Below are 27,238 nucleotides of genomic sequence, written 5' to 3' on the forward strand. Positions count from 1 at the left end.
GATCAAAATAACTTTAGCAGCACTGACTTTACTAGAGTTAGTTTTGATGCATTTTCTTGTTCAAAATACATGTATCCTGCAAAAATTCCTAACTATTAATATATAAATATGTTTATATATACATATGTGTTAGTCTTCCACAGACTACTTTATGAATTACAAGAAGAGAAGTGCTCCTTTTTGCATGGTTTTTTGTAGAAGCATTTGAACCTTGAAGCAAACAAGCAAAAAGAAGTCAATGAATATGGTAAACAGGGTGGGAAGTGTGTGTAGGGGGAGTATGAGATAAGTAAACCTAAAGACCCAGGAAAATAAAAATCAGACTTTTTAGGAAGTGTTTCCTAAGTTTTTATTTTTTGAAGTTTGTTCAAAATCTTACAGCAATGCATTATTAAAATTATACTGATTCCTAGTGATTCTACCACCCATTTGACACCAGTATTTAGGGCAAAATTGCAGTGTTTTGTTTTCTTCATTGGCTCTCACTTAGGGATCACAACTGAGAAATATTGAGCCTGAGCAGGTGCAATAGGACTGGTACAGGATACACAAAGTAACTTTGAAAAAAAGAATAACACTGTTTATTCACTTTAAATTCACTTTAAATATTATCACTTTAAATATTTTTCAACAACAACCCAAGAGCATCAGTTTTCTTAAAATACACTTTTTATATCATAAGGTAAAAATAGCTGTCCAGAAATATCCTCTTACAGACAGTGTATGACAGAAAAATAATAACAAAGGCCAAAACTAAAGTGAAATGTAGGCATAGACCTTTATGGGGTGTATTCAGTGATACTCATTCTGTATTCAGACCAATAGAACTACTTAATCTCTGCTGATATTTTTCTTACATTTTCCTGTTGATGTGTTTATTTTCTTTACTTTGATGATTCTTTCTTCTCTTAAAATGCACACAAGAAACAAAACAATCTTAGCCAATCTCATCAGTGTAATCTCAGTGGTCTGTGGTGTCTCTGCAATCAGAAACTGCATTATTTCTTGTGGCATTTTGTATGCTCAACTCTTATCTAATTTGCTGCTACCTGTCACCCTAAGTCTCTTTGTACCTGTTCTCCAAGTATGTCCTCCAACTGAATTTCTCTTAAGTGGTTTGATGCTGAATTTTACTCCTTTGAAGAGGTGTAACATTTGAGAGTTCTGAAGTTTTTAGATTTGCATATATTGACAAAATAGGTATTATACAGATAGCAGTTGGTGTTGTTTTTTCTACATTCTGCTCTGTCAACATGCTTGTATCTTAACTAGGCAGGGACAGACTTAGAAGATTGTTTCTGGGTCTGTATAGCTCTTAAAACCTCTTTCAGTATTGCTTACACAGAAGCAAAATCTTCCTTGAAATTGTGTGTGTGCAGCAATGATTTTTCTGGGAGGTAACTGTGTACTAAATTTCTCCTAGGATTTTTACTTGTTTTTTTACTGAACATCAAGTAAATAAGTATATATTTTTATATGCATGTAAAATTAAGAACAAATCTAAAGTGCATTTCACAGTAATAGTTTTTCTTTATGATTCTCCTTTGCCTCATGTTGTTTTGGGTACAAGGTGAATAGGCAATATGTGTATGAATTGTTTCAGTACTGGAGGAAAACATATACAAGAGAGTAAAAAAAAAAGTGGAGAAAAAAAGTCTTAGGGTTGTAAGAAATGCTTAAGATAAACAGTGGTAAAACATTTTATCCCTTATTCCTCAATAAAGTGTTTATTTTCCAAAATAATGATGCACAATAACCTGTATCTACAGATAGGAGTCCAAAGCACATTTTGGAATAAAACTGGGAGTAATCATTGGCAGTTGACAACTTCTGCTAGTAGGTAACAAGAGTCTGTGAAAGGAAGCTGCTAATGATGGCCATGTGGGGGCTGTGAGGGTTCACTTACTACCCCAGCAACATGGAGTTTAGGAATAAAGGTTAATAAAGTTTATATTATTAACTTTATAACAATATAACTATAAAATTATTGAAGCTTAAAAATAAAGGTTAATAAAGTTTTAATTTAAGCCAGCTCTATGATTTCCAAAGAGATTGGGAACATAATTTGTTTGTCTCCGTGGATGTCAGAAATGAAGACACAGCATTTACATATGCAGTTACATATGGCATACTGTATTCTTTTTACACTAGAATTACAGATATCTGCTCCTAAAATGGGGTTCTGTCTTTGACAGATTTTAGGTGAATTGCTAGGATGCACTCCTTTTTCAGTGCAAACCTTTCACACCCCAGTGGTAGGAAGGCTGCTGCACAGCACAGCTTGCACGGGGTACTTGACTTACTGAAACCAATGTTGGAGACATGAAGTAGCTGGTTAGAGTAACAGGGTGGTGGGCTGTCACTATAATTTTCCTTTTCTGTTTTCAGAACATCAGTTCTGTAGTAATTAAATTATTTTAAATTGTTTGTGGCATTTGTATGACATTTCCCCTGCGGTTGTAGGAAGAAGGATACAATGCATCTGCAAGTGTCTGCAAGCATGCTGATAATTTTTAGTGAACAGTACATAACTGAAGCATTCATGCTAAGTTCATGGTGTAAGAGGTTCCTTCTTTGCAAATGTTGAATAATAAAGATGTCTTGTTAAATTGACTCATATGATAGGTATACCAGAGAAGATTTTTATTTTAAAAGTTTCCTGAATCCTGAATCACCACAGCCTTTTTATCTCTTTATTTGAGTTATTATATTTGAAATTTAGTAAAAATAAAAAATTTTTACTAGTAAGTTCTTTAGTTTTAGGACCAAATCCCTTTTATTAAATCCATCTTGTTAAGATTTAGAAACTTCCTGCAAAAAAAGCATTTCTCTGAAAGATTGAGTGTGAGAGACCCACTGCTGAGAAGTTAAAAAAAAATTGCAGTCAGAAATACCCTTCTGGTTTAGGTGTAACAATAAAATACGGGATTTTACTTGTTCTGAAGTGCCTAAAGTGCATATAATAATCCAAGCATTACAGTCCACAGAATGTCCTTATATTTTTCTCTGTTCAAATATTTCATTAATGCTTCTCTCCAGCTCGGAGTCAGTAGAGCTGTTGTGTGGGGACTTAACAAAATCAAGTAGGAAACTAGCAACAATGTGCACTGTAACTCAAGGTTTTGTGCTTAGGACTTCCCATTAATGAGCTATCATGCTCTCACAAAGTCTGTAGAATATACAAACCAGGTACAAAAGCCTGCTGAGTAAACTCTTAGTGTTATTTTCTAAGAATAAAAAAAAAAAAAAAAACCAAAAAAAACCCAACTCAACCCAACCCAACCAAAAAAGCCACATCAAAATAAAAAAAATAAGCCCCCAAAAAACCAAAACCAAAGCAAAACACCAACCAAACAAAACAAACAAACAAAAACCCAAAACCAAAAAGAAACCCAAAACCACAACCCCAAAAAGACCAAAACCCCCCACTTTTCTTATCACAAAACCCATGGAGCTACAAATATTATACCACAGAAATTTTGCTGTATTGTCAAAGTATAGAAATCTTGGTTAGTTGCAACACAAAGCATATTAAATGTGTCTACATTTTGCTCTTCATGTTAAAGTAGGTTTCAGAGCATCAGAAACTCTGATATTTTAGTACTTATATAGAAACTTTTTACATGGCATTTGCCAAAAAGTTGGAACACTCTCTTGCCATTAGAACTGTCAGTCTGTTGAATTTATGGCATTAAAGCTAATGCTGAAATTTCACATTTGAATGAATAAGTCATACATTGTTAATACTACAGAACCTTAAATAATGATTCAATGCAAAAAGATGTTGAGTGTCTCAGAAAATCCAGCTGTGAGGGTTTTTAATCCTTAGGGAAGAATGGTATAAATACAATTTTATGTGCTGTTTGTAATGTAGAAAAAATATTTTAAAATTACTTTTTCATATAGGTACTTATGTAAGAATATATACTGAGTAAGGGAAAAGAAAACCAACTGTAAATTTTCCTTTCTTCTCTTTCAGGTCAGAACTGTGGAGGCTTAGTACAGGGACCAAATGGTACTATAGAAAGCCCTGGATTTCCTCATGGTTATCCAAATTATGCCAACTGCACATGGATCATTATCACAGGAGAGCGTAACAGGATACAATTGTCATTTCATACTTTTGCCCTCGAGGAAGATTTTGATATTTTGTCAATTTATGATGGACAGCCACAGCAAGGCAATTTAAAAGTGAGGTAAGGTCCCTTTTTTCTTTCCCAGTTTCTTTCTGTCATTCTGTCTCTTTACCTTGCTTTGTCTCTCCTGAGTATATATTCTGATGATATGTTAGAACATATATTGGTTCATCCCCAGCCAAGGGGACATAGTGCTCCAAGATCTCCCAGAGAAAGACGTTAATCCAAATTTCAGATTTTTCTGGCCCTAGCTGGTGTATCAATAAAATCAGTTGTACTTAAAATTTACACAGTCCAAGGTCAGTTTTGGTGAAGGCCCTGAGCACAGAAGTATTCCAACATTTCAGTATTTCAGTATTTTTTTTTTAGTTTTCTGCTGGTGGAATTCAGGTTTTGCCAAGAGTTCCTTTCTTGAAGGCGCCAGTCACCAATTTTTGAAAGAATTCTTACTGAGATTAGTTCAGCCATAAATAGTTTGACATTGCCAAAATTGAAATTCTTCTCCATTAAGCAGTTAGGGATCTTTAAAGGTCAGAAACTGGTGTGTCTTATCTTTCCAAATACCACTGACGTCATAAAGAGGTTTTATGGAAGCTTTTTGATTTGAAGCTTTTACACAACTTCAGGTTTTGAAGCATTAATTTCATTGGTGTCTTGTTGTAAATTCCTCGGTCATTTGCTGGATCTGGACTGCAGAGTTGGAAAGCAAACAGTGCTTTCAGTGCTGCTCTGTCATTTTCTATTCAGGCATGAGATTTATTGAGTACTGTAAAACACTGCTGTCAGTTCTGTTGTCTGATTACCCTTTTATGTGCTGCTGATTTATACTATAGTGCTAAAACAAATGTGGGAGCATCACCAATTTGTTCTGCATTTTAGTGAGTATCATCACTGGATATTTTTGACAGGAACAATGTTCTGATTGATTGTTTACTCTGTTCAAAAAGTTCTGAAAACTTTGGAAGGTAGTGCACAGCTACCAACAATTTAGATGCGCAGTGTGTAGGCTTCATTTACTGTACTTAACTGACCTTTAGTACTTGTGTCACCTGTAAAAAGGAGAAATATTTCTTTTTTTGTCAAATCCTTTTATTACCATTATCTAACATGCCTGCTTCTTTTGTACTAATCTCAATAGAAAATAGTTTAATATAGCAGATATTTTATAATAAAGCAGATATTTTATTTCTCATTGCTTGTATTTGCCATCAGTTACCTTCACAAATGGCATTATGAAGAAAAAAGCATTTGTTGGCTTTGCAGCATGCAGAGGTTAGCATAGCAGAATTTGAATGACAGGTTTCTATTGACTTCTCATATCCCATGTCATACCCTTTGTTTTACAAAGAGCATTCACAGGTGTACCCCTCTGCAGTTATGCATTTCAAGACAATTCTTCTGGCAAATATTGGAAAATTATAGTATTGGTCTTTTAGCTGACACCATGCAGATGCAAGAGATCTTGGAAGCTGTGCTTCAGGGCATGCACTTATTTTTCCCCATAGTTAAAATATTCCACTACATTTTGGGTAATTGTGTTTCTTTAGCCATCGTGCCAAATCTGGAGCTCTTCCTTAAAAATAGCTGCGTATCTACATCACCACCACAAACTATAACAATTAAGTACTGCTCACTCCATATTTTGGATAGTATTTTTTTCAGCTGCTACAGCAAAATTGAGTAAAAATGAATAGTACATTTAACTATTTTGTTGTGCTGCCTGAAGGACCATTCAGTATGCTAAATATGCACCAAGATACTTTCACTACTTATTGATCATAAAATCAAAAAAACTAGAAACACATATAAAATATATTTAAATGATTAGGCAAAGGAATAAATTGGTTTAGGCCAATAGTGTGGAGAAAAAAAGCAAAACAGGGGTGATTACATGTTTATGAACTTTGGTTAGTGTCCTATTAAAGCATATACTGGTTTAAGGGATAAATTACACCTGATAGTAATTACAGGGTTTTGTAAGGTTGTTGAGAATCAAGGTATTAGCGGGAATAGAGTAAACAGAAGATAAGGTACTAACAAGTGCTATTTTACATCTTCCTATTTTTCTAGAAAAAATCCAACCTAGCATTCTGAAATTCTGTGTAATTCTGAGGCATGTGACCCAAACTTGTCCTTAAAAGATTGTTACAGTGGATTTATTTTTATCATTGTAAAGATCATGGAACAAACCCCAAGATTTTACACACAATATATCATTTATATATAGATATATATATATAGTGTGTATATTTATATCTATATACATATATTTCATCCAGGACTGCAGCACAGGCTGGGATGTATCCATCTGGGGAGCAGCTCTCTGGAAAGGGACCTGGGGGTCCTGGTGGTCAGCAAGCTCACTGTGAGTGAGCAGTGTGCTGCTCCTGCAAAGAAAGCCAGCAGGGTGCTGGGCTCACCAGCAGCAGCATCACCAGCAGAGATTAACAAGTCATTGTCACACTCTGCTCAGGGCTTGTCAGGCCACACCTGGGATACTGTGGTCAGTTTTGCTCCCACTATACAAAAAGACAATGAGAGGCTGGAGGGGTCCAGAGAAAGGCCACAAAGATGATCAGTGACTGGGAAGTTGCCTTGTGAGGAAAGACTGAGAGAACTGGCCTTGTTCAGCCTAGGGAAGGGGAGACCTTGTCACCATGCTCCAGTACTGAAAGGGTGGCTACAAAGAACTTGTAGACTCCCAGTTTTTACAAGGAGTCACATGGAAAAATTAGGGGGTATAGGGTACAAGTCACTTCTGGGTAGATTCCAAATGGACCCACAAAGAAATTGTTTCACAAAGAAAAGCATCAGCGATTGGAAAAATCTCCCCAGGGAGGTGGTGGATTCCTGGTATTGGATGCTTTTAAGATTCAGCTGGACAGGATGCTAGGCCATTTTAGTTAGATTGTTCTTTTGCCAAGAAAGGTTGGACCAGACAATTCTTGAGTAACCTTCCCACCTGGAATTCTATGACTGTGGTTTTGTGATATATAAAAAAAGAAGTTTTAAGTCTAATGGCACCTGTTATGATAATGCTTTGTTGCATAATGTGGTCTTAATTCTACAGAAAAACAAGACGTTAGATAATTGATTTCACCATATATTAGAAGCAAAACAAATATTTCAGTTCTATATTATTGAAAGAAACTTACATTAAAGCAAAAATATTGCTTTATCAGTTGATGGAGGAAGATTTCAAAATATAGCTACATTCTAATTTAACTAAGAAAAGGTGCAAAATATATTTTTGATTTGCATTTTATATTCTAAAGAAATTTTCATTTTCTATATGCAGTTAATTGTCAGGATGTAGAACTCATAAGAATGAAGCAGAGATGCAAGTGGGGTACACTAAGACAACAGTTATTATTCAGATGTCTTCCTTGTGGATCATTTCCTTATGTAAGCATTATATTCAGTAATTCACTGTAATCCAGGAGCTAGCGAATATTTGTTTTGATGTGGGGTTTTTTCATATGTATCAGATAAAATAGCAAATGGCTATATTTTTAAACAGAAAGAAGAAATGTATCAACAAGACATAGAGACATAGGTCAGCCCTGAAGAGGCTCAGTGTAAAGGCAGATGGCGACTGACAAAGTGGCCTATTGACTGCCAATAGACAAGTGACTTCAAAACAGACATCTCAAGAGTTTATGGATTTCAAAACTCATTTCAGGATTGGTTGCAATACCTATTTTCCACATCTGAAGAATAGTCATTAATTTTAGCATAACTCTTGTTACAATATATATTTTCTATATGCAGAATTCCTGAATTGGGGATTCATAGAGAGGTGTAGGTAAACCATAAGAGGACTGGATAAACAGAAAAGCACCTCTGTTGCTGAAGAGGTGGGTGGGGTGGGATGTAAGTTGGATGTTAAGACACACAACTATGAATTTTACAAATGTGGTGAACTGAGACTTTGTATATGTAATTGTCTCCATCTCCGTTTACACCATAAGGGTACAATATTTTTTTCTATGTCAAATACAGGTAAATGCTGTAATCTCTGTATTACAATGTCTGTCAGTAAAAGTTACTCTTTTAGTATCTCACACTTAGTTTACCTAAGAGTTAGTTGCAGACCTGTGTAATAAACTCTGAAAAAAACTTTTTCAGGTTTTTTCAGACAGTCCTAAAAAACTTTTAATAATGAATTCCAAACAATTTGGTTTTCTCTCACACAGCAAAGCTGCTAATTAAATTATATACCCAAATGGGAAGAAACATACATGCAGCTGTGAATGTTTTTGCTGTGTGTATGCACATCTGTCAGTTATTTTAGACATACATAATATATATTTGGAAAGTGATTTTAAAATGTCTACTTCCCTTCATGGCTGCTCAGGCCTTCCAAGTATTATTTACTTTACTGCAGCCTAACTAATAATATAATAGATGCTGCTTGTTATTATTCATATCAGTTGAAATAAACAGTTTTGTTTTAATAGAGCAGTAATGCATATGATGAAAGTTGCTAATGTAACATAATAAAATACAGCTTACCAAAAAATTTTCTGACAAGAATGTATAAAATGTGTGCTTAATGGCAATATATTCCCTCTGCTTTCTTGAATTGTGCAGAAATAATAGGAATTAAATATGAATTATTCACAGTATTCACTTTTCCCTGTCTCCAGCAAGCAATAAACCATATGTATATTTTGTACATCACAATCCAAGTGTAGAGGTAATACTTGAAGTCTGAGCTCTCACTTGCTATTAAATCTCTTTTACCTTAACAAACCATGATTTATCATGTATGCAACATTTTAATTTTTTGTTTGTTTTTGTTCTGTTTCTTTGTTGTTTATTTTTTGATTGTTTCTTCAGAAACCATTTCTGTCTTCCATCTCTCCAGGGTCAAGAGAACAGTGAAGCAATGATGGGGTGATTGACTTTTCTACAGAACTGCTGACACTGCAGCAGCAAGAGCTTTGTGCAGTTTAAAGTTCTTATTTCTTTTTTCTTTCCGCATGAAAATGGCATATGTAATTTTTTTAACCTTTTTATTGCACATCATTTCCTACAAAGTATAGGAGACTTTTGTGTGTGTGAGCTGGTGGCTGTGGCTGTGAGGAAAAGAATATGGGTTCATAAAGTAGCATTTTTCCAGCTGTAGCTTACCTAGAACACAGCACAAAGTAACAGGCTAATGTTCAAATTTGTAAAACAAGATAATTGAATAATTTCAGCAGAACATTCTGGTACTTCATATATCTGGAGGAAAAGAAAAATTATTACTGTATATTTTACAATTATTACTGAGTTCCTGCCAGGAGACATGCCTGGGAACAGACTACTGTTCCCTTTTTTATGTTAATCATAGAATCACAGAATAAAATACAGAATGACTTGGGTTGGAAGAAACATAAAAGACCACCTAGTTCCAAGCCTCTGCAGTGGGCAGGGACATCTTCCACAAGACCAGGCTGTTCAAAGCCCCATCCAAACTGAGCTTGAATACTACAAGGGGTAGTGCACACACAGCCTCCCTGGGCAACCTGTTCCAGTGCCTCAAAATCCTGTTGAGGAAAGAATTTAACATCTAATTTCCTAGTATCTAATCTAGAGCTCCCTCTTCCAGTTCAAAACCATTGCATCTTATCCTGTCACTCTTTTCTGTATAAAAAGTCCCTCTTCCTCCTTTTTGTAAGTCCTTTTCCTTCTTCCCTTGAAGTACTGGAGGCTGCACTGAGGTCTGCCCAAAGCCGTCTCCCAGCTGAACAACCCCAGCTCTCTCAGGCTGTCTTTGTAGGAGAGGTGCTCCAACTTTCTGATCATCTTTGTGGCCCTTCTTTAATTCAGACTTTTCTAAGGTTTTTCACCTATTAATGTATTAGGAAGAGGAAACTTTTGTAGTACAGGGCTAAAATGTGATTCATCATACATTAGCTGTTTAAGGAAAGAAATCAAGTTATGACCTGATCACCTTAATACTGACAAATAGTTTGTGCCAACATGAAAAGAGAATACAATGGAAGGAAAGATAATTTATGTGTGCAATACAGGTTCAAACTCATGTTTGAAGTGTCGGGGTTTTTTTTCCCTCATGTGGATAAAAGGTAAACTACCTATTCCCAAATTTTTAGCTTCCCAATTCAAAATCATAAGCTTTCTAATTTTGTTGGCAAGCCTAAATACTAAAAAGATTTACCAGAAGTTGTATTAAATATAAAGTCAAATAAGGAGTCTTACTAGCAAGCTAATTATTCACCAATTAGGACATATATAGGACATATTAATTACAGGTTTTAGGTTGATACTAAATGATGGCCAACCAAAAAAAGATTTTTTTTCCCTCCAAAACCACGGAACTCCCAACTAAAAAAATCTATTTCACATTTAAGGAACAATTATTTCTTGGGGGAAAAAAATAGATTCATTTAAGAAGGCAAAGCAGTGCTTGAATGTATACTATAATATTCATCATCTGTTATTTAAAGCTTTTTTAATGCAATTGTTTCATTCAGCATGATAAGATGCATGTGAGACTCACCGTAGTGAAAAAGTGAAAATGTATCTGTGCTCAGTTCCTTTGTCCTCTTGGAGGTAGATCTCTTTTTCCATCTGACACTCTTTTTCCATAGTACATCTTCAAAAAGCATATAGGTGTTGCTTCTTTGCCTCTTCCATACTTTTGAAACTGAGCCTGTATAAGTGTCAGCAGTGGTTTGATGCACTTGTATGCAGTACTGTACTATCAAAAGTATTACAAGTAAGGATTTAGAAGATGGGAGCTGGGATATGGCCCCAAAACAAACAATTTTACAACTAAACAGGTGATAACATTAACTCAATTACAGGTTGTAAAAGGAATTTTTATTCTTAAATTTTTTAAATTTGGAGAGTGAGGACATTTGCTGCCCTTTATTTTCTGCCATCTAAACATATATTACACATACAGAGTGCATTAAGTAGTTTTATATTAGTATTTCTGCATCTTCTGTTATGCTGAAAAGATAAGTCTGTTTTATTTTAAATGATTTATGTTGAATTGACATGATTATGTATGGAAGCCCGGCTGATCAGCATTCCTAAATACTGTGTATACAATAATTATTGCAACTGTCCTTGGTCAGACATCAGTCACATCCCTTTGATTATATTCTGACTACAAACTAATAATTAAATTACAGCTGTTACAAAATTTTAAACTGGACTCCACAATGAGAAGGAAGTCCAGTTGTCAAAATCTGTCCCCTTTTGATTTGTTGCTGTACATCCTTATTGTGGGATTTTCTATAATTTCTATGTAACTGTGGTAGATAACATTTTAATTACTTCATAACCTATGTGCTATGAAGACATTTTGATGCTTGTTTGTTTTAGAGAGGAAAAACATATTTCATATGCTAGCTGTCAAATTAAAGGGGACTGAAAAACCTTTATAAAATGTAGTAATCATATTTCTGATGCATGTAATTAGGTTAAACTGTGAATCATGTTCTCTTACTGTCATCTGGTAATTACCTGCCTGCCTTAACTGAGCCTTGTGATTATTGACTGTATGATCACAGTCTGGTTTAAGATCACTCTGCGCTAGACAGGGATGTAGTGATCATGGGACAGATAGAACATCAGAAATCTTCAAGCATTTGAGGGGAATTCTGCAGTCCCTTATTTCTGAATTTCCACAGTGGAAGTTCAGCACTGTCTCCCCTGTCATCCAGTCACACACAACCAATTTCTCTTGTAAAACAAATTTTGTAGACAAGTGTTCTCATAATCTTGCAGTTTCTGATATTACTTGGAGACTCTCCTTGGTTTTCATACTGTTTGTGGTCACAAGAGTATCTGCTGACATTATTAGGGGCCTTGGATTTTGGCAGTTATGTTTTTCCCTCTTCGGTCTAAAGTATACTCCTGCTGGCATCCCAGATTATTCCTGTGTTCATATTTGCATTTGAGTGAAAACTATGTATTCTCATCTCCATTTAACTCAATGAATTCATTAAGAATGCTAACTAGTCAGTGGCTAAGTGAAGCCCATCAGACTGACTCTGATCATAAAGCAGTTTGAAGAGAAATTTTGATAATAGGCCCAATTCAAACCAGGCAGGGAATAGCATTCTTTAAACTTTCTTTTCTGTACACAAACCTCATTTATATGTTTCTCTCTTTCAGAAAACAAGATAATTTAAAAAATAATCTTTTGTTTATCTCCCACACCCCCAACAAACACACATATGCACTGCTGGATTTTTTTTTGGAGAATCACGAAACAAAAGCAAAATGGCAATGAAATGAGAATAATAGATGCCTATATTAGACTGCCTGTTTATCGTTGTTGCTAAGATGGGCTTCTCTTGGCTTCTGAAGTAGAGTATGCATATTAAAGTCATAAATAATAAAATGGTGATAATTTTAATGTAAATTATTAGAAATTATTCACCAAAAACTCCCCCTCATTTCTTGTTTTAAGTACTTGAGATAATTTCTTAATTAATGAGACAAACTGGAGACAGAATGGCTGGAAAGTGGCCCAGAAGAAAAGGGTGCTGGCTGGAAAGTGGCCCAGCACCTGGGGGTGCCGGTTGACAGTAGCTGAACATGAGCCAGTATGTGCCCAGGTGGCCAAAAAGGCCTATGGCATCCTGGCCTGTATCAAGAATAATGTGGCCAGCAGAACCAGGGAAGTGATTTTCCCCAATACCTGGCACTGGTGAGGCCTCAAATCCTTTGTTCAGTTCTGGGCCCCTCATTTCAAGAAGGACATTGAGGGGCTGGAGTGAGTCCAGGGAAGGGCAGTGGAGCTGGTGGAGGGTCTGGAGCACAAGGGCTGTGAGGAGCAGCTGAGGGAGCTGGGGGTGTTTAGCCTGGAGAAAAGGAGGCTCAGGGGAGATCATATCAGTCTCTACAACTACCTGAAAGGAGGCTATAGCCATGGGGAGGTTGGCCTCTACTCCAAGGCAACCAGCAATGGGACAGGAGGAAATGTCTTCAAGCAGTGCCAGGGGAGGTTCCACTAGGACATTAGGAAGAAAATTTTTTACTGAAGATACATGGCATCCCCAAATTCTCTGGGCAGTTTGTTCCCCTGCACAATAAACAGTTTCTTCCTAGTATCTAAACTACATCTACTCTCAGTTTGAAGCCATTCTGTCTTGTCCTGTCACTACATGCCCTTGTAAATAGTTTTTCTCCACTTTCCTTGTAGGCTCTGTTTAAATACAGAAAGGATGAAATTAGGCCACCTCAAAACCTCCAGTCTGAACAAACCCAATTGTCTCAGGTTTTCCTCATATGATCCCTTTGATCATCTTGGTGGCCCTCCTCTGGACTCACTCCAACAGGTCCATGTCCTTCCTGTGCTGGAGACCCCAGAGCTGGATGCTGTGCTTCGAGGGGAGCCTCACCAGAGCAGAGTAGATGGGCAGAATCCCCTCCCTTGCCCTGCTGCCCAGGCTGCTTTGGATGCAGCCCAGGGTACAACTGGCTTTCTGGGCTGTGAGCACACACTGCCAGGGCATGTTCAGCCTCTCATCAACCATCACCCCCAAATCGTTCTTGTCAGAGCAGCTCTCAGTTGTTGGTTCCCCAGCCTGGATTGATATCAGAGCTAACCCACCCCAGGTGCAGCATGTTGCACTTGGGCTTGAAGTTTAACAAGCTTCTGGTTTAACAAGATTCTGGTTCCTCTTGATGACATTATGTCCTTCAGGTGTGTCAACAGCAGCACTCAGCTTCGTGTCACCTGCAAATTTGCTGAGGGTACACTCTAGCCCCTAATCCATTAGTGATTATCCTTTACTATACTTAAAAATTGTAACAGTTTGCTGTTTTGAGAGCGTTCATCAGAAGGAAAAATGAGAACAGACCATTGCTTTGGTCATGGGGATGAAGTAATGAAGTAGGGATTCCCAAAAGAACTATGCAGGGACCATATGTTCCCAGATTCAAGGTAAAAAGGAACAACATCCTTTGTCTCACAGTTTATAAATTTTCTATCATAAAATTGATTAAAATTTCCTATTAAAAATGCAGGGTTTTCTTTGCATTTAGGCTGCCATATGTGAGAATTCGGATATTCAGATATTCCTTTGTGACAATGAATGAAACATTTGTATACCTTTTTGAAATTCTGCATTTTTTTCACTAAAGGGAAGATGGTTGCCCAATATTTAATGGAAGAAATTACAAAAACTATTTGTCTTATGATGGAGAGCAAATACTATGGTACAAATACATTGTTAGTAGCATAATTTCAAGTATCAAAAGAGGAAGAGTTATTGGTGTTTTACAGAAAGCAAATGATATTAAAAGAAAATTGCTTTTAAAGGTAAATATTCCTTTTTTTAATGACAGAAGTGTTAACTAGAGAGAACAGTAATATTAAACAAAATTATGTTTCTAATAAAGTCCGAGGCATTTGAGTAACATGGTTTAGTGGAAGATTCCCTGCCCATGACGGTTTTGGAACTGGATGATCTTTAATATTTCTTTTAACCCAAATCATTCTGTGATTCTATGAGTACTTGGGAGAATTAATTTCACAGGGTTTTAGTTAGAGAACAATTCTTGAGTGCTATCAGATGTGTGAGACAAACCTGTGCAGCCAAGTTAGAAAGTATCCAGGGCAGTAGTAAAGCAACCATCCTTTCACACAGTGAAACCATAATTTCACAACTCCTGCAGAGAAATAAAGATTTTAATTCATACTTCTCACATTTGGTTTTTCATGTTATGTCTTTCAAAATCATAGTACCTGCCAACAAATGACGTTGTACATTAATTAGATCGCTAAATTCTGTCCAAAATTATGAACTGAAGTTGTGGTATTATTGTGCATATATCAAACATCATACCTATCACTTTTGTGTCACGCAACATTTTATTTAATATTTGTAATAGGAAAGAGTTGTTTACAATATGTATACCTTCTTAACTTATCTTGAAAGAGATAAAGTACTGAAAAAGACATTTAAAAAAAATTCAAAGTAACCTTGAAATTTCAAACAGTGTCACTGAATAAGCTTAACATCGCTCTGTACAACAAAAAAATATGTTGCTTGGTGAAACCTTACAGTGTGCAGTCCTTCAATAAATGTTCCACAGCATACAGAATGTGAGGCTCTGAGAAGCATGGCATTTAACAAGAAAAACCTCTCTTAGACATAGCTTCATGTTTTTTTCCTTTAGAAATCATTGGAAATATATGGAGAAAAGGCTCCCTTTCCTTATAAAGATAAAACACCAGGCCATTAAATCACCAAGCCATCAAAATTTCCTTTGTGTGTTACAAGCATGAAAGAACAAATTGAGCATAACAAGTCAACACAAGGATCATGAATAAGATTTTTGTTTGTTTGTTTCTTTCTTTTTAATGTTTTAGGGCCTTTAGCCAACTATTCTAATATCATGCTGTGTGAAAAAGATGTTGGTTTCTCTGCTTGCTGTGAGATGTTCCAAGTTTGGAAGAAACTGCCACACTGAAAAAAAATGATGAAAGAATACATTACCATGAATAACTCAACACTCTCTAGTTAGGGAAGAAAAGCAAGTTATTTACATATAAAATGAAAAAATGATACTCCATCCGTGAATGAGTATCTAATATCAGATTGAAAAGGGGCCAGTTTTGGGCTGGTGCATGGGACGTTTGCATGTGAATTCCTAACTTATAATTAAGTCAATCTCAGCATTCAGTCTACAGTGACCTAACATTGATGACAGCGAATGGAAACAAATGGATGCAATTGTCTAGCAAACTGAATTTCAACCTTGATAACAGTTAAGCATCTTATCAACAAGGACTAAGATTTTCAGTGCTGTTTTAGAACAGGCGTAAATAAGACCTTGTAACAAGAGCAGAAACTATGGCTTAAAGGAGGTTTTGTGATAGTGGCTGCACAGCAGTGACTGAAGTTAGAAAGGCACAAAGTGCAGTGATAGTACCACACTTTGCACATTGTTCTCAATCTCCACAGTTGATCTGTGTCTTACTATTTCTTTTCAATCCAAGTTTTCTTAAAGTTTTTGCCTTCATCTACCCACAATTTCTATGGAAATTACTTTTGTACCAACCTGGGACCTATATGGTCCCTTTTATGTTTTACCTAACTCTTTTTCCTGGTCTTCTTTCAAATTTCTTACCCATCTTTCCACATCTGCCAGAATAATACTTGCCTCATACACTTACAAAACTACGTAATTCTTTTTTAGGAGAGAGAATCTTGTAACCATGAGTGTTATGAATCAATATTTGAGAGACATGTTGAACTGGAAAGTTAATGCATTTGAGTGGACACAAACTAAGTTGGTGCAACTCTGCAAATTATAGGCAACTATGCTCTTTTTTTTTAAATTCCAAGAAGCCTAGGATTCAGTGACCAAAAAAACTTCAAACAGATTCCATAGACAGAAAGAATTTTTCATGCAAAGAGTTAGAGGAGAAAAAAGAATCTTTTACAAACTAAGCTTTCAGAACCTTTCTTTATTTGAACATTTATTCCAAATAGGACACTTTGGAGGGAATGGAAAAATCACAAGACACATATGAAAGCAACGGTGAATTCCAATATATGCAGATGTGGACTGTAGAAAAAGTCTAGTTTAAAGTATCCAAAACACTTAAAGGACATTTTTTTTTTACTTCAAATAAAATCATAATAGAAGAATTCTATGAGACAAATAGAAAACCACAGCCATGAACTCTGAATTCCCTTTAAAATGCTGCTTCTGAAATCCTTATTTTCAAATTGCACTTCTCATGCTCCCAAGGTGAGAAAGGGCAGAGGAACAGAAGAACAGTATGTGTTGTAGTTGTCCTAGGACTCCATTATACTACAAATCATCAACAATATACCATGCAGTGGTATATTTCAAGATTCAAGTTTTTTCCTCTGGCACTACAGCAGTGTCAAATTAGGGGTATAGTTCCAATAGATTTAAGGAAATAACTTACCTAATAAAATCAACAATCATTTAATAAAATAATTTTTGCAATTATTTAACTTTATTTTTAAAATTTTTAAGTAAAGCACTAATTTCTAAATTTTTAATAAAGAATACAGTGATTCATTTTACAAAAGCCAGTTTTCAACTATTCAGCTTATTTGGCAACTTTTTGCTACCTGTTCAAGCTTACTTTCGCAGTATCATCTTGTCTTCATTTATTTATTCTTGCTGCAACCATTAATCATAGGTTCTCTCCTTCTTTTCATAAAGACCTTGCCAAAATGAAGGCTTATTAACTTCAGCATTTCAAGACACAGAGAATAGAAAGGAGGAGTTATTTTAATATTTGGCCTTAAGCATTAATACTGTTCCACTGTTTTCTCTTTGTGTTTTAAACCCTCTGTCCTGCCACAAATGGGGAAAGGATTTTTTTTCTGCACACAGTCTGAACAAATATTTGTAATCTGCTAAGTTCACAATAAAGGTGATAAGTTCTTCTTCTCAAGAGGAATGTGTTAACACATTCTTGCCAATAAGCTTTCGTTTCCTCTGCTCAGAGTTGTTGCTTGTGTGTAGGAAGATTCTGCCTAAAAAGAAGTATGAATGCGCTTAGCTAAAGTTTTAGCTAAAATTATTTATTTTGTTTCATGCAAATGATATTTTAGGAACCAATTTATGACTTTGAAATTACTTATTTTTCTTAATTTACATATTTAATGTAGCTAGAGGCATCTGATATCACATTGTGGAAGTGAATTATGATGTATACTGGTACAATATTGATATGAGAAGACAGAGTTTGAATTATTGAATATACAATTTCAGGTTTAATTATCATAAGAAATTTACATAACTACCTTTTTCTTGATTTTTTTCAAGTGGGTAGCTGTTAAGACGAATCCCATAAAACTTCTTTGACTGTTTTAATAGTCCTTACTGTCAGTATTTGCATGCTCTATTGATTAGTATGAAGGTAAAATAAAGTTTCTGCATTGCAGAGTTGACTTAAAAAGACTTCAATTGGTATGGTATCACCTCATTCAAGTTTTGTATTTGAAATCACTTAATTGGTCAGCTATTTCAGTACTTCATAAAACTGTGTTAATTTTGAGGGAAAAAACCCTGAAATAATAACTCCATTACCCAATGTAGGGTAAGATAGATCACTTAATGAATGCACCTTAAAAGTCACCTGTATCAGAAATTTAAATGTAAATTGCCTGAAATATACTTTTTTGGTGTCATTTCAACTCAATATACTTTTTTGGTGTCATTTCAACTCAATCTAACTCCTGTTTTCCTCAAATAATAAAAATTTTACATTCTTTCTATCATCATTTAGTGTGATTAAGTAAAAATCTCAGTCAAACAGGTCTTGGAAGCAAACAGAACAAGAGATCTTTTTGTTTCTTAAAATATAATTTAATCTCCATTTTATTGTTTGGGAAAAATAGTGTTTTCATTAATAGGTGTGTTCTCTTGCTAAATGCTGAATGATTGTCAAGTGTCTTGGAGTGGAAGGTGTAGAAATATAAAATAGTATCATTGTTTTCCTTTGGCAAAAAGAGATCCCATTTCCAAAGTCTTCACATTCCTTTGGTTTTTCAGAAACTTCAGATTGCTGGGTCTGCAAATCTGTATTTTCTGAGCATCTTTTAACTTTATTTATGTTTAAAGGTTTTTAGAGCCCTGGGACCATAATCCAAGGGAAGCAAACTGCTAGCACATGTGGAGCTTTCCCAGCTCAGCAGTAAGGCAGTCTAGTATGTGCTAAATCAAGTCTTTTGTTTGTAATTGTAAAGACAGGTCCAATGAAGGCAGCTGTACTAACACTAAAGTGATGTTTATGGGCAATAAAAGACACACTTTTGACGTAACAACTCTTGGATCTTTGAACAGAGCAAATAAAGTGGATATAGAGCGGGAAGTATATTACCTCAGTGAATGCACACGTACAGCAGAGGCACTGGGGCAGGTTGCAGTGTGTACTTGTGTAAAAGATGATGAAGAGACAAGTATGTCAATGGAAAATATCTTCCTGTTGCCTCAGAGAGTCATGGAAATGTTGCTCTGCCCTGCTAGTGTTGGCAGTGCCCCCATACTACCAGAATATCTAATAGCAGAGCCAGAATTTCTCTCAGATTTTCTGAGGCCTTTAGAAAAACAGGTGAATATTTGGGTCTCATGTTTCTCTTTTCTTCCACCACATCTACTTCAGCCATTTTTTTGTTTCTTACAGAAAACACTGTGAGATTGAATGAACCCTCATACATGCTGGATGTAGACCCACTGCCTCAAGATTGGCTCTAAGTTTTCTGTAATTCCAGACAGGCAAAATCATGTGATTTAGTTAATTGGATCAAGTTTATGCTGGAGTGAATTTAGAGTTCATAATTAAATGGGTTTTTGTGAGTACATAACTTACCATCTTTTTTAGTAGACAAAAATAACCATTCACCTAAATTGGATAAACACCACCAGATGTAAAAAGAGGGTGGCAGAGCTAATAAAAAGGAGTTTGTGAATTCAGTAACCATACTGATAGAGTTGCCTTTAATTGGAATGATAAGCATCTCCACAATGATTTTACTGGATGATCATTTCCTGAATGAGGTAGGAAACAAGGCAGCTTACATCCTATCCTTGGCTTAAAATTTTTTAGTGAAATCCATGTGTTATGTAAATAATAAAGTATATTACATTTAAACTTTAGCATTTAAATTTTAGCATGCAAAATTGCATGCCAGAAAACAAAGTGCATTTGTTGAATAAAGCAAATCCCTCCTTCCCATCTTCATCCTTTTTACCTTAATCTTGACCATGACTTCCTTCTGCTTTTTGCTCTTTTTACTGTAATTGTTTTCTTTCATTCTTATATGTAAATTTCTCTTTAAGTACCCTGAGTCTAAGCTAAAGCCTAAAGTATATAGTAAGAATTTATTTGTCTCATTTACAGCTGGCTTCCTCTTCCTTGGGGCAAATTTGCAGCTTCTCTGATTCTATCTTGCTCCCTTCACCATCTCAAAGTGGGACACAAAAGAAGTAGATTGATTGTATTGGGCCTTACCTGCCCAGAGAAATTAAGAAAGGGTAAATTCAGGGGTGGTTTTAGAGAATTCACTAACTAGATGCTGAGAACACTCAGATTGCTCACAGGAGATTGAATTAGTTCATTGGACCTTAAGCACTGGCAGCATCACACCCCCATATGACAGGGAGAGTCCAATCTGCTTTATACAGCTTTCAATTAGGTTGTGCTCAGTGTGGCATTTTGTGTTACTAAAAAGCTTCCTGCTGGTTCAGAGTGTGAGCAGACTACAGCTTTTAGCTTTCTGCAAAATACCTCCATAGGTGTAACTAGAGAGCACCTTAGGCCAAGGAACTTACTCTATTTTAATTTAAAAAAAAGTATCCAGCGTTTAGTTTACAGTAAAAGTGAGAAATCAGTGAAAAATAGCTAGTGTGCTTAATTTTATTGTGCATTAACATTTACTGGCAGGTAGATAGGTTTTTAGCATACAGTTTCAGAGTGTGGTTCAGTTGATATATATCCTTGCTTAGACTGGAGAAATTGGCCCTGATCCTGCTCTCCACCCAGTTCCAATGGGAATACTTAGCCCCGCTGCCTTGCACCAGCGCAGTGGTGCATTTAACAAACCTGTGTAATTTGCTACACTGTCAAAAACCTCTTAGTAGTTCTTCTGTCTTTATTTAAATACTTAAACAAATTTATAATGATTGAACAGAATGCCAGTTACCAGTGTAAGGTTGGAAGTAGCACATGTCATGGTAATTCGAAATTAGAGATTTGTGGAGCATTCTAGCTGGCTTATTCATCTTGTTATCCATATCCTCAATATTCAGTAATATCAATTTATGTGTTTAGTATAAATTCAGAGAAAGTAGCATTAGGACAAGAAATAGAAGTATCATAAATTTTTTGACAAACAGATTTTTATTGGAAAATACTGAAAGTCATATTACTTGGAGTAATAAATTAACTTCACAAAAAAAAAAAACCAACAACCTACATATTGAGCACATTGTGGTTCCATGAATGTTTAGGACAATCTGAGAAATGCCATATTTCAATGTTCACACCTCTCTTATCCAATGAAATTAGTGAGTAAATGAGTAAATTGGTACTGGAAATCTGATTCCCATCAATAAGCTCATTAAGTGGTGGGGAAAAGAAGATGTTCCTTGTTTATTGTGTTTTTTTGGCTTGTGAAATTGACAGCTTTAAGCAAATAGGTAGAATTTGTGTTGTTTAGAAAATAAAACTTGGAAACAAGAATACTGATAAGAAGCAGTAGCCAGAAGAGGCAGGAGAAAAATAAAAAAGCTTTCATAACCAGGATATACTTTCCATAGAAGCATTCTTCCCAACACAATGGTAATAAAAATAAAAATAATAATAAAAAAGGCTTCCTTGTTTTAGAAGAAATTTTTGAATTTTCATGTAAGTTTTTATCAACTCATTTATAAAAATGTAATGTTATTTGTGAACAGGATGATCAAATATAATACTCCAAGTACATTACCTTGAAATGAAAGCATCTCACTATAGTGGGAGATGGAGAAGTACTTAAGCTGTGCCTGATAGTACATAAGGCAAGGCTTTCTCCATTACCTTTAAGTCACAGTTCCAAATAATTATTCTTTTTGTGAAGGGATCTGTCAGAGTTCTCTCAGATCTAGTGCTGTGAAGTGCATTGAACAGAAATGAATTTCAAACCATCTTTACATTCTCATTTGCTGATAAATTACGTGGAAACTTTTGTTCTCCATTCCCTTCATGTATGGAAAAGGAGTAAAAGAATACCTTCTTTCCTCTGCATTTGGTTTTGTTTCAAATCTTCAAAGTGTAACCAAAAACTGTTTGAAGTAAATGCTAAAATCTACCTCTTTAAGACAGGTAGATCCCCTTAGCTTTGGTTTTCCTTACTGGTAATATAGAAGATGTTGCCAGGTCTCCCTGATGTTTTATTTGCAATGTTTCACACACCTAATGGCCTTTGTTATTTCACAATCACATTGAAGTGAAGGTGAACTGGTATCTTTCATGTCTGATAGTGGGTTTTTTGCTTGACAGATACAATTTTTTTACAAGCCCAGTCCTCCATTTAGTTTATCAGTCTTTCCTCACAACATTAACTTCCATAAAACATCATCATAGGGAGGAAAAATATCTGAGAAGTCATGTATATGTCTCAGCATTTTTCTGTATTGTACTTTAGAGGGATTCATGAGGTAGGGGTTTTTTCAGTCTGGTATTTATTTACTTTTGCATTGAACTTTTGCAACTATTCTTGGTTTAAATACATTTGATGCGGACAGTCATAGTTAACATGAGATTTATAGGACTGACCTCCAGCAGTCTTCTCTCCTACATCATCAGTGGGGACCTAGAAAAAATATCAATGTAATAGTCTATTTTTGGGTCACTGGACTTTGGAAGATGAACTTGAAGAAAATGATGTGTAGCTGAATGTCTTTAAAGTTCAAAGACACCTGAAAGCTTACTGCTTTTGTTAGCTGTCAAGAATAGCTGAAAGGAGGCGAAAAAATGGCTGAAAGGAGAGGAGCAGGCAAAGACAGAAACTAAGAACCAGGGAATCTGAGGTTTATTTCTGAATCCTTCTCTAAAATATTTTGTGACTTGAGACATACCATTAACATTTTTTTGTTTGCTTTTTCAATATCAAATACGTGGTCAGGATAATTTTTGGATTTAAAAATTTAATTAATTTTTTGTGAAATACCTTCTAGAATTGAAAGAGATATATATAGCATAGGTTTAATTTAGTCTTCTCAATGTATTTATACAGTGGCAGTGTAACACAAGTACAGAAAGGCTTTACATGGGCAAGGATCACTTTGAAAATCTGATGCAAATTCACAGTTAAATTGTGTGTAGTCTCTAACACAGAAAGTGAGAGAGAGTAAGTGTCAGCAGCAAAAGAGCAGCATCCAGGGAAGTCTGAAATATCCCCAAAGTTCCTCTAAATAATTTTTTCCCTGCATTGTTTTTTCCTCTGCAATTCTCCCAAGGGTATACACAGAAGTTAATTCTTATGGAAAGAGAAAAGTTTACGGAACACAAAATAGTGATTGCTTTTGTAAACAAAGATATTGTCTAAAATATGGCCTTTTGTTACTGTTGTTTAATCTACCCAACTCTGAAGAGCCAGTCTGGAAATCATCCAGGAGTATCTGTCCTGGAGTAGAATATTCCCATGCTAGCTTAAGGAAACAGAAACCTATTTAAAGATATCAGTGTCATAATCCATAAAATCATTGGTGAGATTTGAAAGTAATAAGTTTTGATTTAAAGCATCAATATATACTGTTTTATGACGATACTGAATACTTCTATTGAGAAGGGATTTTATAGAAAATTTTGGACTTTTTATTTTTTGGGGCAAAATTCTACTATTACCTGTAGACTTCAGGTGCTGTTCAGTGGATTCACACACATTTTGAGAGGAATTCTAAATGTCATTATAACTTCTGGACCTGATTTTAGATTTTGACAGAGAATAAGAGAAAAATGTTGGAAATGTTGGAAATTTTTGTTGTAATAATATCATGTATACTAAACGAATATGATAAAATATTATGTACTTAGGTATCCTTTGTTTTCTTTGCAACAAAACAATATGGATTCAATTTATCTTAGATGTATATATTACATATATGAGAAACTGCCCTTTGAAATTGTTTAACTCCTCTAATTAAAGAGACAATGTCAATTCAATTCAAATCTCGTGTTTAGAGCAGTGTGGGATCCCAGGACAGAGATTTCTTGTACTTGTAAAAACTGCTTAGTGATCATGTGATTCTATGATATGATTGCTTTCTACCAAGATAAAATATGAAGAGAAAGAACACCTTTTTCAGATAGTTCAGTAGGTGTATACGTATTGGATCAGAACGTGATCTAAGAGGACAATACTGAGTTTCTGTGTTATCTGGCTTCAATGGGAATTTAGGTTTTGTGGCTTTTTCCTCTGTTTTAGTCCTTTTACAGCTAAAGTAAAAAAAACCAAAAACAAACAAAACCAACTGATCCTACAAAAACATTTTTACAAATATTTTTTCCACAAATTAAAAAAAAAATTCTACAGGTCTCTAAAGAATTTATTACACTAAAATTAGCTCTCAGCTCATGAGTTTAGGTTTCCAGTGTGGGAAGCAATGTTAGATCATTGCCTATTTGTAATCTTGCTCTTTCCCAAAATAAAATGTATGTGATTTATGCATTTATCTCGAGGTTTAGTAGGAACTGTGAGAGCTGATGTATGTGTTTGGACAGAGCTGCATAGCAGCTTCTTTTTCTGATATGTGAGCCAGAGAAACGGTTTCATCTGTGTATGCTGGAATATAACCAAGGGTTGTATCCCCTGGCAAATATAGCAGGGCAGTCTGATACCTCTTTCCTTTCCCCAAACTTCCTCCACTTCGTCCATTGCACTGGAAAGCTCTGACTGCATGTGAATGAAGGTTTCTCACAGGATGAATGAAGGTTCCATTTTTTCTACATGGTAGTGACAATGAGCTTTGGGATGATGGGGGTAAAGGCACCATTTTGCCACAAATTTTTTTGTATGACTATGTTAACAGAGGCCATGTCTGTCCTTGTCTTGTAGAATCAGACCTGAAGAAGAGATGACTCTGTCAAGCTGGAGGGTTTAGGGGCTTGTCTTTGTTTTTGTTTGTCCTTCAAGCTGCAAACTTGAACTTAAGTGCAAGACTGTTCTAGAAGTTCATGGGAAAATTTTTACTTTCAAACTTGTTTTGACTAAAGCAAAATACTTCTACACTATAAGATATATTCCTATTTCCACTGAGGAACTTTTTTAAAAATTGTATTTTTCTCAATAAATAGTCATATTGTTCATTTTATTCTTTATGGAAATTATATACTTCTTTAATCACTGTCCAGAATTCCCAGTGATGATAAGTGAGTTACCCAATTTTTAAGAAGCCCATGTGGTGCTGTCTGCACCAAGATTTACAAATAGCAAGCTGTATTAACAGAGATTTTATTCCTTCTGTTGCCTATATCTGTGAGCTGACTACTTTGCAAATGGTTGCAGTCTTTAGTGCTACTCTAGAATCAATGAATTGAGATGAAGAAGTGTTTTTGTTTTGATGATGAGTGCAAAGAAGAGAGGAAATCCAGCACAGACAATACAGCATTGATTCAGAGATAGTATTCATTGCATTGCAGTTAATTTCTAATTGTTATGACTCATTTTGTATATTAGACTGAGTTGATGAATGTGCTTTAGAATCAGTTAATGAGTAGTGAATATGGTATTTAGTAGCAGTGTTCACTGTATAGCTGGCAGAAATGTCACAATTCTGTCACAGTAATCAGAATTCATTTGTGACCTGGATAATCTTATCTAGTGTCAAAATTCCTTGGGACAAGCACTTTGTATGCAGAGCTTTCTCTTATATCTCCACTGGATCAATTTTTAGAGAAGCAAAGTAACAGCGTGCTTAGGGTGGCAGGTCTCCCAGGCACTACAGTTCATATTTAGTTTAAGCCTTCAAGATTAAGTGGCTTTCCAGTTGCAAAATTCTAGTTTTGAGTAACTGCATGTTGAATCAAGGGCTCTACACTTGCACAAAGGGAACAGTGCTAGTAACACTCAGCCAGGTGACTTGGTGTTTTTAGGGAGAGTGTTTTTTTCTGAATTCCAGCAGAAACTATTTTCTACTTAGGTGACTAGATCCTAGGAATTTGAATTTAGAATTTAAAAAATCTTTTTAGGTAAAAAAAGAACACCTTCTGTTATGGATATACTTTGACCTTATGTAAAAAATCAAATTTGTAAATTCAACTCCATTTCCAAAACATGATCTGACTTAGTCAAAAGAACAATCCACAAATTTATTCACTGATAAGAGTGAATTCTGTAGTTTAACATGTTCAACCAAACCATTTTTTCTGATCTGTGGCAATGAATGCTGCTTGTTTCTAACAGGTGCCCAACCTAGCTGAATTTGTATTTACTTGTTTTTGAACTGATCCAATAGAGAGTTTTATTTAGGAATTTTATTGCTCAGTTTTAGCTAGATCAGAATACTCAGCTTTTCTTTGATCACGAATTTGGTTTTGTGATAATGACAGTAGTCTACAGTGGTAGAAGTAAAAACATTCATGGAGGTCTTCAAATTACTTAAATTAAGAATAGGCTAGTATGGACATAATAACTTTAAAATTGGACATAGTAACTTTAAAATAATAGGATTCATTAAAAACATTCATATTTACTTAAGGGCAGTGTGGAATTGAGCACCTCTCCATAGAAATTGTTTTACTTTTTAAAAAAGACTTCCCTATGTACAAGTGATTGGGAAAACCAGTGATTTTATACTTAATCTTTTTGTAAACAATATGCTTCAGACATAGCTGCTCTCTTCGAGTTTAAACTAACAAATATCTGCAGTTCAGGTTCTCATTACATTTTTCCCTTTCTCTTGGTAATTTAACAGTCCTTAAACGGGAGTGCAAAGGTGCTTTAATCCAAATGTAACATTATATTACACCCTTAAACAAAAGTCATCATGGTGTCTTTTATCACAGTAACAAGAACAGAGACTCAGTAGTGCACAGTGTTTAATTAGTTTGTTATGTACAAGTAAAAAATAAGGATATTAATACAACAATGATCATAAAAACCGTATTAACATTCAGGCTCCTGCAGAGACTCCATTAACCTTGACTAAGAGCTGTCAAAGCATATGCCAAGTTCTTAACCCTTCTAGAAAAGGGAACAGATTAAGTTTACTCTTAGATGAAGCATCCCAGTGCTGATGTGAAAAACCAAGCCACAGCTCCTATGTTTCAGCTGATGGTACAGATCAGGTACACTGCCATAGATGGACATGTAGAATTCCATGGACATTGCAGTCAGCAATTGCAGGAACTCAAACTTAGCTGCATATTGCAATGGTCCTTAAGATGCTTTCAGGGAGCACAGGGACTGCAAAAGACTTTATGTAAACAGAGAATTTCAACTTCAGAATTTGTTCTTTTATCAGAATAGGAGTTATATTGGATGGAGAGATATTAATAAACCCAGTCTTAACTAAGGACCTGAGATAGTAGGAAAAGAATTTTCTCTTTAGAGTAACAACTAATAGAATTATATCTGCCTTGGCAATCATATCTAACA

General features: G+C 35.3%; 1 protein-coding gene across 2 annotated transcripts in view; it reads left to right on the forward strand.

The window, feature by feature from the left end:
* Nucleotides 1–27,238, forward strand: part of CSMD1 (CUB and Sushi multiple domains 1) — a 1,075,408-nt gene that overhangs the window by 210,898 nt on the left and 837,272 nt on the right. For both annotated transcript variants that reach the window (XM_054629077.2, XM_077174973.1), the window contains exon 2: nt 3,980–4,196. In XM_054629077.2, the coding sequence (XP_054485052.2) occupies nt 3,980–4,196 (217 nt within the window). The remainder of the gene's footprint in view (nt 1–3,979; nt 4,197–27,238) is intronic.

Source organism: Agelaius phoeniceus, chromosome 3 (genome assembly GCF_051311805.1).
Source record: "Agelaius phoeniceus isolate bAgePho1 chromosome 3, bAgePho1.hap1, whole genome shotgun sequence".
In the NCBI taxonomy this organism is placed as follows: Eukaryota; Metazoa; Chordata; class Aves; order Passeriformes; family Icteridae; genus Agelaius; species Agelaius phoeniceus.